Genomic DNA, 12,500 nt, shown 5'->3' on the forward strand with positions numbered 1-12,500 from the left:
CAGTCACTTTTTTAGCTTGACAGGAAGTAAGTGGGAGAGAACGATGGTGTGGGATTGGGATTAGTGTGGGATTGGGATTAGGGAATGACCGCAGCTCAGACTTGAACCTGGGTCCCTTGTGGCATATGGACACTTTTAGTGTCTTCGAGTGCCGGCCCAAATTCGGAACTAAATGAAAAGAAAAGGGAGAAAAGGCAGCATTTTGCTTCTAAATGAATTGTATTTTGGCGTAGTGCCCCTCTACTGTACATGTCATCGCACTAATTCAGTCATATTTTATGTCTTCTTCTTTAAGTGTTGGAGTCCTCTGTCCCATAATGTACATGTTTATGCTAATTGTTGCTATCTACAGTATATGTTTTTGGTGCTAATGTATACTTGCTCTTGTCCTCCACAGTGAAGTCCAGAAACTTGCTGTCCTATGAGGACCACGGAGGCATGATGGAGGACTCCCACCCAGCTGGTTTGGGTGGAGAGTACCCCGAGTGGGATGCCCAGATGGACGTCATGGCAACCTGGCGTCAGGAGCAACAGCATCTTCAGGAGCAGCACGAAACTCACACGCAAGCAGAGGAGACAGACTTCCTGCACAGCAATGACACACACAGCACACAGAAAACAGCTGTGCTTATAGACCTGAACACACACAGGTACGCTTGCCACAACTGGTCAGCTGGGGTGCAATGGAGTGGAGGTGTTTTGTAGTTTTTGCATTGGTCAACTTGTCCAGTCAGATTGCAGTTAGTAAGACAAAACCAAACAATGCTTTACGTACAGTGTTTATCTTTTTTAAATTTTCAATTATCATTTATAGTTATATGATTGCTTGGTCATTAAGTTTATGTTTCTGCTACAGAAGTCTTTAGCGAATGACAGTATTCATGCATTAACTGAATAGGAGAGCTTCAGCATTCTCTGGTCGGGTGACTGCCGATTATCGATTATCGAGTTAGTTAGTGACGATGAGATTGTGTTTCCCCTTTCAGATCAGTGGAGCAGAGGTCAAACGACAGCTCAAAAGTGTTCGAGCTGGAGAGGACAGTGAACGAGACGTCCTGAGGAGGTTTGCTCCGCTGGCCCGGGTCGACATCGCCCCCTGCTGTCTGGGCTGCCCTTGTATTTATAAATCCCCTCGACCCTAATGTTTAAGTATATAGATGTCTGTGTTTTTCTTTTATTTTAAAAAACGAAACTCAAGCATCAAGATAAAAAAAAAAGAACAGAAAAAAAAACAAATGTGTATTTTTTATTCCATTTCATCATTATTATCATGTTTTGATACTTAATTTTATGTCACCTTTTTTGTTGCATCTGTTTTCTTATTTGTTTTTGTTTTCTTATTTGTTTAATGTTTTGAGAAATGCTTTATCTCTCGCCTTTTTTTAGTTTTGTAGAGGTGGAGGATGGGGGCTGGATACTCTATTTCTCAAAGATGAACAGATTATTGTAGTTGACTGGGAGATACTCTGCACTGTTAAAGGGACAAGCTTGCTATTAGCCTAAAGAGATCACCTCCAGAAAAAACCAAACCACCTCCAATCACCACTACCACCACTGGCCGCCCCCCCACCCCCCCCATGCATCTCTCTGCATCTGCAGCCCAAATCCTCTCTGAGATCACTGAAGCAGAGATCCCCCTCCTAAATAATTCAGACCAGCGGATGCGTTCACACGTGGCGAAGCATCTGTCACCAAGCTCATCACCCCCCCCCCCCTTACCCCTCCCGGTCCCACTTACCCTCGCCCGAGGACAGACACTTGTAGGTCTGTAATGTCATCCCCCGCGTTAAAACATTGAGTACCGGGACACGGAGCAGAGGTGTAGCGACTCTGCCGTGAAATTTGCACCATCTTGCCCGAGTCGACTTAAGAATGAGCTCGGCTCCTAGTACCACGCACTCGCAAGAGGTCTCCTACAGCTTTCCCCACTTGTTCTCTCTCTCTCTCTCTCTCTCTCTCTCTCTCTCTCTCTCTCTCCTTCTCAAGGTAATTTTGTTTTGTTTTTTAAACCCTGAAATGCTAAGGATAGAGTTATTGGGTGCTTTATTATTGAGCTTGAACCCTTGGAAGTTAATGTTTGGGTTTTTTTTAGGACTTGTAACAGAACTTATAAGACTTCATTAATAGGACACCTCAATGAACTTTAAAAAGACTGTAGCTAAGAGCAGTGTGAGCTATGGGTGTGTATTTCTGCTCGTAATATCTACAAGGAGATGTGAGCCAATTGAGGCAGTCTAGGCGTTGAGTTGGGTTGTATGATGCATCGGCACTATGGAGCCATTGAGCTCTAGGGCCTTTCCACAAGGCGACGCCTGGGAAAGGTTGACCTCCCTGGGGGGGTCGGATGGCAGTGCCCCCCTTCCCACCTCACAACAACCCCACCCCCCACCTCGGGAGTTTTTTTCGCCGTGGTCGAGTAGGGAGAGTGTGTCACCTTCCCAGCCCTCACTGGGCTTCACTGGCCCAGATATCTAAACACCTAGAAAACTATACAAACAACAACAAACAACACCCCACCCCCACACATGCACTGTCAAACACTCACTCACTCACACACACACACAAACACACACACACAAATGCTGACACTCTTCATCGGGGATATAAACGGCCATGGAGTGGGTGTTGACCTGGACTGAACTCTATACTCTCTGTAAACCCAAAGAAATTGATTTATCTATTTATTCGCTCTTTTCCCCCTCCTCCCCTTTAAAAAGCAGTGCTCCAATTGTATTATTTTGCTTGTAACCGCAGTACCATATGTATGTATCTATGCTATGTTGTCAAATGAGAGAGATTTTGTTTTTTTAGGACTTTTGTTTCATCCAGAAAGTCGGAAGTCTGTTTTTTATTATGATTGTTGTTGTCTTGTTTTCCTGACCGTTGCTCTCACTGGCGTATAGGCTGTGCTGTGGCGCGCTGGTTGCTTGGAGTGTTAGCGATATGTGGTCTTAGTCACGGCAGACCTGGCCGTGGCCATAAAAACATCAGCGGGGCTCGTAATGATGTTATTGGTCCCGGCTAAAGTGGTTTCACTGTGTTCCCTACCACTGTGTTTTCACAAACCAAACCACCCAGACAACAAAGCTCACAGAAAATGGTTCCACTTTAACCTCCCTTATCTTCTTTGTTGTTTTATGTTTTTATTTTTGTCCTTTTTTCCCCCCGTTTCAAAGCAAATAAATATTTTCCGTAGTAAAAGCACGACCAAGACTGACTTGTTTTAATTTCACTGTATCTCAATGATCTTGAAGAATGCACTTAAATACTTATCACTGCAAGGCCTTCCTATTACCTTCTTTGTGCAAGTAATTTCCTAAACAAATCCATTTGCAAAACAAATCCATCCATGCCTAAGCATGACACACACACACACACCTACAGTACACACACACACACACACACACACACACACACACACACACACACACACACACACACACACACACACACAGAGAGACTTAGAAAAAGGGTGAATGCACTAGCTGCTGACAGTGGAAGAGTGCTCTCCCGCCAAGACTTGAAGGCGTACACACACACACACACACACACACACACACACACACACACACACACACACACACACACACACACACACACACAGTGCATTTGATCATCATATCCAGGAAAATCTATTTAACTGTTCAAGGTTAACTAACTCTGAGTAAAAAGTCAGTTCCTTAAACTCACAGGCCTACACTGGATCTCTTTCAACATCTTTCTAAAATGGAACTCCTGACCCCAGGCATAATTTCTGCTTTTCAGATTGTGAAATGCACAACGCCGGATCAGGGCAGGCTTTGGGCCAGATCCGCCCCGGTTCTGCTCTGCAACTATAAGAGAACCTCAAACCTCGTCCATGTGAGACTCATATCTTGTGGTTTTCCAAGCGCCGGGTTATTTTCTTCATGTGTCCAATGAGCCCTGTGTGAGAGTTGATTATTTTCTTCTTACCTCAAATCACATTACCCAAATTGTATTAGGGTGGAAAATATCCAGCTAGTGATTTGTTTAGTTGCTAACCTCAGACTCGCCGTCTCATGTTGGTTTCGCGAGGAATGAGCTTTACTGTAGAATTCAACAGAAAACCTCTTGCCTACCACACATCTATTCCGAACATGAACTCGAGTAACGAGTTTCAATAGCCTACCCATTTTTGACCCTGTTGAATATCAAACTAAATGTTATGGGATTACAGTCCATTAAGAAATCAACAACAACAACACATCAAGAAAGACAATTTCATATCATGGTTTATTATTTGGAATTCCACGTGTTCAATTTATTATTGATAAATTAGATATGTTGACCTTTAAACATTTATTGTGATTCCAAAATCTGTCTGGCAAGCCGTCTGGACTGGAGCTCCGGGACGTTGATGTGGATAGGCTACGCCGAAAAGCGAAAGCGAGCTGCGTAAAATACGCTAGCTTGTACGGAGTGGAATGGAGTGGGGGACGGAGCGTGGTGCATGTGTATGCGTGTGTGTGTTGGGTGTATGTGTGTCTGTGTGCATGTGTGTAGCAGCCAGAAACCCTATGCCCTACTTTAACCGAATGATGCGCTGAGAGAGGAGGAGTGGGAACATCCCAGAAGGCCCTCAGAGCGGCAGACGGGAGATGGATGCTGCCGTCGCGGCGGATGCTGCTCGTTACTACCACTGCAGCGCTCGCTGCCATTTCCAGTCGCTACTGCCGAAGCCTTCGCTACTAGCCCGTACGCTGCGTGCGTGACCGAGTGGCGCTGCGACGAGAGCAGCAGCCCCGCCGCTCGTTCCGTGTCCTGCCCGCCTGTCGCAAGGACTTCCAGCTTCCCCTGGAACCTCCGGTACCCTTTTTTTTAACCGCCCGCTTCTGCCTCAGTTCGCTGGGCAGAGGGGGTCCACTGCCTACCGGAGCATGGACCCCCTGGCCAAACCATGCCCGTCACAGGCTGACAGAAACCCTCCGACCTTCAGCGGACGATTAAATGCTCTCGGAGCAACCGGGGGGGATACGAACGACCAAGGCTGCGGCAGAGACGAAGCCATGGGGGGCAGCGATACTTTTAGCAGCTTCGCTGAGGTGGACGAGCCGCTGGAGGACAAATTAAAGGGTCTCGCTTTCAGGAAGCAGACTTCGTACAGGTAGGTGAACTATTACACTCTCAAGTAGAAGGGAGCTATTTGTTTTGTCCGGACAAATGCTTATGGACAAGGAAGCACACTCCGGAAGGTTGCCATGAGGGTTGATGTTGTCCTGTAGTTTTCACATGGATTATACATATCGTCATACATAAACACACGCAGTTGAAAATTACAATTGAAGGACAGAACATTTGTCTATTACAAGCCAGGACAACACACTGGGAAATATGTCAAAACAGTTGACCATTTCGCCAGGCTAGTCCAGTCATGTTCTGTGTAAGCGATACAATCATGCTACACGATTGAACTGTAACATACGGTTGCAGCACATGTCATCTGGTTTCATCATGAGAGACAGTGTGCGTCTGTGTCTGAGTGATTAGTTCAAAACGCATTGTTTCATCTGTGTCGTGTGTTTGTTGGGGGAGGGGGAGAGGGTATGCCCGATATTGATTTTCAGGCAAGCGAGCTCGTGTGTGTGTGTGTGTGTGTGTGTGTGTGTGTGTGTGTGTGTGAGAGAGAGAGAGCGAGCCCGACAGCGAGAGAGTGAGAACCAAAGTCGCTCACTGGGGCTGTGTGATTGTTTCGTTGGCGACTGACCAACAAATCGGCATCCAGGAAAGGAAGCAATATCATTTCCTCACGGGCTAACGGGCTGATGCCTCTCCTCTGTGCGTAGCCTACGTGCTGGCGTCTTTGTGTGCGTGATTTAGATTTAATTGTCTGTGAGGGGAAAATGGCGTGCTTTGACAAATGAAAGGTCATTCCAATAGTGCAGATGCCGATTCATCTCATCATTCTAGAATTTCGTCTGTGTATGCACTGACTGTACCAAGGGACAGAAAAACATTGATGACCATTGCAATGTCACTGAGGAGGACACATTTGCCGTTGGTCAGAGCAGTCCCTCTATGGTGCAGAGACCAGACAGTAGCCTACCTTGCCTACTTATCTTGCCCTAAAGCAAAGAGACTGGTTTTGAAAATAGTGGTTTGGTCAGTTGACCAAACCAAACCAGTTTGAAACGTCTTATCAGCTTTATTGACCGCATAGCCACAGAGACACCACCTGACATGTCCACACACACACACACACACATACACACACACGCACACACACACACAATTCCACTGTCAGAGCAGGCCAGCGAGTGCTATTTGGTCACATGTTCACACCCCTAGGAAGATCACCATGGTAACAAAGGCACGGTATAATATAGAGACCCCTCTCCTTCTCCGTCTCCGGTTTGGAATCGGGAAAATCTTTCCACAAACTGGACTCCTCGGACTCACGAAGCATCGAGCGATCCAATCTGTTTTGGAGTCTTGGCGCGGAACACGGGGGCTACGGGATAGATTGGTCTGTGTTGGGTGTGTTGCAAGATTGATGGTGCTCTTAATTAGTGTCATTCACTGTCCTGTGGGATGTGTGTGTGTGTGTGTGTGTGTGTGTGTGTGTGGGGGGGGGGGGGGGGGGGGTGTCCCAAGGGACTGACTAGAAGTAAAGGATGAAGCGCGCAAGCCAAAGGATCTGGTGGTCTCCCATGGAAACGCATGCTAGTGCTACACGAGAGATAGTCTCTAGGGAACCGAGAACCCACTCATACACACACACACACACACACACACACACACACAAAATCACACATTCACAAAGATGCACACAGAAACACAGCAATATATGAACCAAATGCAACAAATGTCTTCTATGTCTGTATAGTCTCTCACCTGTTGACAACCATTTTCAACATACACATTTAAAGCATATGCTTAGTCACTCAAACACACACGCACACGCACACCAGAAAGGCTTAAAGGGTTGCCCACTAGAACACAGGCCTCTACTGTCAAGAACAAGTCCAGTAAGACACACACACACACACACACACACACACACACACACACAGCTCTGAACACCTGCAAAGAGACATCAGTGTTCCAGGCCTGAAGTGATGTCACTATTAAGGCGGTGTGTCGGGGGACTGCGTTCAAAGCCTCTCTTCTGATGTCGGAGAAGAGAGAGAGCGAGAGAAATAAAGGGGTGGAAAAAACATCCCTCCGTTTTCCCCTCCTGTCTTCATGATTAAAATAGAGGCCATAAAACAACAATTCCCAGAAGTCCCTGTGCAGCGGAACTGGGAGCTAAAGAGAGAAACTCACACAAACATCTTTTGAGTTGTTAATGAAAGATAGTTGTTAATGGTGTCTGCGTGTCTGCGTGTGTGTGTGTGTGTGTGTGTGTGTGTGTGTGTGTGTGTGTGTGTGTGTGTGTGTGTGTGTGTGTGTGTGTGTGTGTGTGTGTGTGTGTGTGTGTGTGTGTGTGTGTGTGTGTGTGTGTGTGTGTGTGTGTGTGTGTGTGTGTGTGTTTAGCATCTCCTAAGGCATCATCTGAATGCATTCTTTATGTGTTTGTTTGTGAGTGCGTGTGTGTTTAATTTGTGTTTATCATCTCTCTCTCTCTCTTTCTCTCTCTCTCACTCTCCCTCTCTTTCTTTCTCTCTCTTTGTGTGTGTGTGTTTCTCCGCTTTAAGCAAATGAGCGTGGCGCTGGGGGAATGCTTTGAAGTGGAGGACACCAGGGAGGGAGCTAGTCGTACACCTCACACCAGTGTGTCCAACATGCACACACACACACACACACACACACACACATATACACGTATAAGATTCAATGTCACGGGTGGAAGGAAGGTACAAAGACATTCCGTTTCAAATACTTTTGGATAATGTGTTCAGCATATAAACACAACACAAAGTGCATACGTGTGCACATTCACATACATTCCTAAGTAACCCCTCAACACACACATGCTCGCACACACACACACACACACACACACACACACACACACACACACAATCTCACACTCACTGACACCAGAGCTGCCAGGAACTTCTCAAAACCATGAGTTTATATGATATGATTCATTGAGTTAGAGGGGACGTTTAAAGAGGGCCTTGTGGCACTTCCTTAAAAAGATCACTGTGGTCTGTGTCTGTGTGATTAAGTGTGTGTGTGTGTCTGTGTGATTAAGTGTGTGTGTGTGTGTGTGTAACCTGAGCATGCTGCTGAATATACAGTATCTGTTAGTAAATGAAATGTAATGTCATTATGTTATAACATTGGATGAGTTTATTTCAGTCTATATGTGCATATGCAAATACGTAATAGTGTTTCTGTGCAAGCTGTACTCTATACTGCATACATCGGCACATCTGTTTGTGTGTCCGCGTGTGTGCATGTGTGTCTCTCTGTGTGTGTGTGTGTGTGTGTGTGTTCCTCCATCCAAAGCCAGCGATGTGCTTTGAGAGTGATGCTGACACAGAAAAGAACCCCCCCCCCTTCCCACTCATGCATGTTTTAAGCAGCCAATCATGGCCCCAATTGTAGAGGACTTGTACATGGCTGACACATTTTCCTCCATCCCTCCGAGCCGATGAAAAGTTAAACATGCATATTCATTGCGCCAGGCCGTGCCCGTCCCCCATACCAGTCTTCACTGGCGGCCAGACACTGGGCCGGCACCGGGCCAAATCCACGCCAGAACGGAACCCCGCCTCTCACTGAACCTAGTTTGCCCCAGCTGACATTAACTTGTTGCGATGTCTCTCTCAACGCCACTGGTTTAAGTGTGTGCTGGCTGTCGCCTCTAATGTGGGTTACGCTTTATGAATAAGTGATTGCACAAAAAGTCTTTTTCATATGATAAAATGAGGAGAGAGAGAGAGAGAGAGAGAGAGAGAGAGAGAGCAGCAGAGGAGGAGGATGGAGAGTGACGGAGCAAGATGGATAGAGGGACTGAGAAAGACAGATGGAGGGAAGGAGAGAGAGAGAGGGAGAGGGATCTCCTTTTAGAGAGAGAACAAGGTGTCGTCTGTTTCTAGAACTCTCTCTCTCTCACTCTCATGTTCTCTCTCTCTCTCTCTCTCTCTCTCTCTCTCTCTCTCTTCTATGACATCAGGCCCCCCGGAACAGAGTTGCCTGCAAGGAAACTTATGATTGGCTGCTTGGTGTTCTGGCTCAGAACACCCGCCGCTGATCTGGGAACAGATTTAATTAATATTTTATGCACAACAAGCATTCTCTCTTTACCAGTGAGAGCACCTCACTGTGACCTCTGAGTGTGTGTGTTTGTCTCTGTGTGTGTGTTTATCTGTGTGTGTGTTTGTCTGTGTGTGTGTGTGTGTGTGTGTGTGTGTGTGTGTGTGTGTGTGTGTGCCTGTCTTTGTGTTAGACTATGTGTGTGAGCAAGAGATGGAGTGACTGTGTATTTTGCTTTGTCATCGCACATCACCATTGGGCTGATGTCAGCAATATCTTCGTTCCTCTGTCACTTCTCTCTCTCTTTCTCTCTTGTCTCTGCCTTTCTCTTTCTCTTCCTCTTCTCTCTATCCCTCTATTTCTCTTCTCCCTTTTTTGAACAACGGTCTTATAACAATGGCACACATATCAGATCCCACTGCTTGGAACCCGGACCAGTTATTTCTTTATCTCAGGAGAGGAGGAGAGTAGGAGAGGATGAGTGGAGGGGAGGGGGAGAAGAGGAGGGGAGGATGAGAGGGGAGGGGGAGGAGAGGAGGATGACTCTCACTCCTCTGTTGTCATTGTCTCTGCCTGGTACTCACTTCCCTAACCTGCAGGAGATGTTGGAGATATTGCTGGCAAGGCATGAATGTGCACACTGCACTCACACCCACACTTGTTTTCAACGTTGATTAGATTTTTGGGCTGACTGTAAAAGGAAGTGACAAGTGGCTAGAGTGTGTACATGCATGCGTGTGTGTGTGTGTGTGTGTGTGTGTGTGTGTGTGTGTGTCAGTGTGTGTGTGCGTGTGTGTGTGGAAAATGTCTTTTGTCTGTGTGTGTAAGTGTCTGTTGGCTGTGTGTGTGTGTGTGTGTGTGTGTGTGTGTGTGGGCAGTTTTGTGGGTGGGTATATATATTCCACTGGCATGCTGCGAGGTGCAGTTGTTCATATGGTGATGAGATGTTCTCTAGGCTTCGTGAGGAAGTGAATTGGATGTGTGTGTGTGTGTGTGTGTTTGCGTACATGCGCGCATGTGTGTGTGTGTGTGTGTGTGTGGTGTGCGTGCACGCGCGCCCATGTGTGTGTGTGTGTTTGTGTTACATGCTCCGTTGCGCAAGAGTGTTGATCACGTATGCCTCCTCTTCTCTGAGTCACACACACCTCATCCAGGATATTAGCTGTGGGTGAGACACACACACACACACACACATACATACACACACACACACACACACACACACACACCCTCCTCTCCTTCCTGAGTGGGCTCCAATGCCCACTCCCAACCATATATCTTTCTCTCCCTCACTCTCTCTCTCTCCCTCTCTCTCTTTCCTCTCCTTTTCTTTCTCTTTCTCTTCTGTATCCCTCTCTCTCTCTCTCTCTCTCTCTCTCTCTTGGTTGAGTTCAGAAACATGTACATCATTCATATCGGCTGTAGAATCTATGTTTTCCCCACTGCTGTTGACATATTTGCTAATCACACTCACACAAACACCCACGAGAGGAATCAGGAAGCACTTGCTCTTTCCCTCCATCTTTTTTTTTCTGTCTGCTACTAGGGTGGAACGTCAAAAAGCGCTTAAAGCATAGAAATATTTCAAAAGGTAGAGATAGAAAAGAGGCAGTAAAAAGGTAGAATTTTTTTTACATTTTAAATGTTTGACCCTTCAGTATACTGTGTCAAAGATCAATCAATGAAAGATCTCAACATCTCACAAAATCAATGAAAGCTCGCAACACCTCACCAAATGAATAACAGGTTGCAACATCTCACCAAATCAATGAAAGATTGTGAATTTGTGATTGTTGGTAAATTATTAGGTTGGAGGTTTAAATGGACTTTAAAGAGATATGGAGGAAGGCTGATGAAAGACAGATGAAGAAAGAGGGAAGAAAAGAGAGAGAGAGGAGAGCAGGAAGAGAGAGAGCAGAGAGAATCAAAGAAAGAAGTGTTTAATTCCAGGTCTTGGATGGAGGGAGCTCTTTTTCTGCCTGCTGGATCAGGGGCAGAGGCTGTGCGCTGGATCTTGGTGGCGGTCGAGAGTGTGGCGGATGAAATCGTCTGACGCACACACATACACACACACACACACACACACACACACACGCACACACACACACGCACACACACGCACGCCACTGCTGCCACCACCACAGCCGGCACAGCAGCAGGCTCCGGCGTAATCTCCCCTGAAGATGGCTGCTCGGGGCAACGGGAAGATTAACGTCCGCCGGGAACGGTAAAACGCACATCCAGCCTGTCACGGAACGTGGAAACGGCACGTCTTCCCAAAGTGTCGAGACGTCACGTACCGTGGAGCTGACAGAACGATATAAGCGGCACAAGCACAACGGTATAGTGCAAGATGGAGGAGTAATGAACCCAATCTGTGATTAACGCTCAGTAAAGTTTCCGTGTCGTGTACCTAACACGGCGCATGTGGATATTGTTTGCTTCAAAGCAAGGCAAGCCTAGGGGTTTATTAAGGGGTTCGTTATGTGCTGCCCGCGATCTCTTGCTCCAGGTCCCTCTGTTTTCCTCTCCTTTAATACCTCTCTCTCCGTGCCTCTCACTCACATTGAAATGGAAAGCTGACTTATTTGCATGGCTCTTTAGATACGGTGTTGCTAAAGCATTTGACAAACAATAACACATTGAGAAGGCGTCGAGAGCAACAAGCGCTTTATTGAGACCGCATTGGGAACAACAGCACATTGAGAACAGGAATGCGCTGAGAACAAGAACACTTTGAAAAAAGCATTGAGAACAACAGAACATTTAGAACTAGAACACGAGAGAAAGCGTTGAGAACACAGCACGCTGAGAACAAGAACAAATTGTGAATGCATTGAGAACGACAGAACACGAGAGAGAGTAGCAGTGGTTCTTAAACCTTTTTTGTCTGGCGACCCCCAACAAGTCTTTGGCCAAGTCTCGCGACCCCCTTCTCTCCAACTGACAAAATCAAATAGTTTCACAAAAGAGATAGGCAGTGGTAATTTGGTAGCGGAGGCAGAAAATGTCTTCTGTCAGATCTAGGCTATGTCAACACCAAAGGCATTCATGTCAATGGCAACCGTTGGCGATCTGTTGTATTATTTCCCAATGGATAACTACTCATCCAGCGTATAACTGGTGCTCCTGTGGCAAAAGATGGCTGCATAGTGTCATTGGTAAACTCACGCCCAACATTGGGGCTGCCGTGGCCTACTGGTTAGGGCTTCGGACTTGTAACCTGAGGGTTGCCGGTTCGATCCCTGACCAGTCTACGGCTGAAGTGCCCTTGAGCAAGGCACCTAACCCCTCACTGCTCCCCGAGCGTCGCTGGTTGGGCAGGCAGCTCACCT

The 12,500-nt window shown here is 46.7% G+C and overlaps 2 protein-coding genes across 4 annotated transcripts in view; both read left to right on the forward strand.

The window, feature by feature from the left end:
- creb3l2 (cAMP responsive element binding protein 3-like 2) overlaps nucleotides 1–3,207 on the forward strand; it is a 39,686-nt gene extending 36,479 nt beyond the window's left edge. The window contains exons 11-12 of the mRNA XM_062517724.1: nucleotides 398–650; nucleotides 987–3,207. Of these exons, the coding sequence (XP_062373708.1) occupies nucleotides 398–650; nucleotides 987–1,059 (326 nt within the window). The 3' untranslated portion in view covers nucleotides 1,060–3,207. The remainder of the gene's footprint in view (nucleotides 1–397; nucleotides 651–986) is intronic.
- Nucleotides 3,208–4,495: 1,288 nt separating this feature from the next.
- dgki (diacylglycerol kinase, iota) overlaps nucleotides 4,496–12,500 on the forward strand; it is a 98,547-nt gene continuing 90,542 nt past the window's right edge. For all 3 annotated transcript variants that reach the window (XM_062517728.1, XM_062517729.1, XM_062517730.1), the window contains exon 1: nucleotides 4,496–5,125. In XM_062517728.1, coding sequence (XP_062373712.1) covers nucleotides 4,899–5,125 — 227 coding nt within the window. In that variant the 5' untranslated portion in view covers nucleotides 4,496–4,898. The remainder of the gene's footprint in view (nucleotides 5,126–12,500) is intronic.

This window comes from Sardina pilchardus, chromosome 17 (assembly GCF_963854185.1).
Source record: "Sardina pilchardus chromosome 17, fSarPil1.1, whole genome shotgun sequence".
Taxonomy (NCBI): Eukaryota; Metazoa; Chordata; class Actinopteri; order Clupeiformes; family Clupeidae; genus Sardina; species Sardina pilchardus.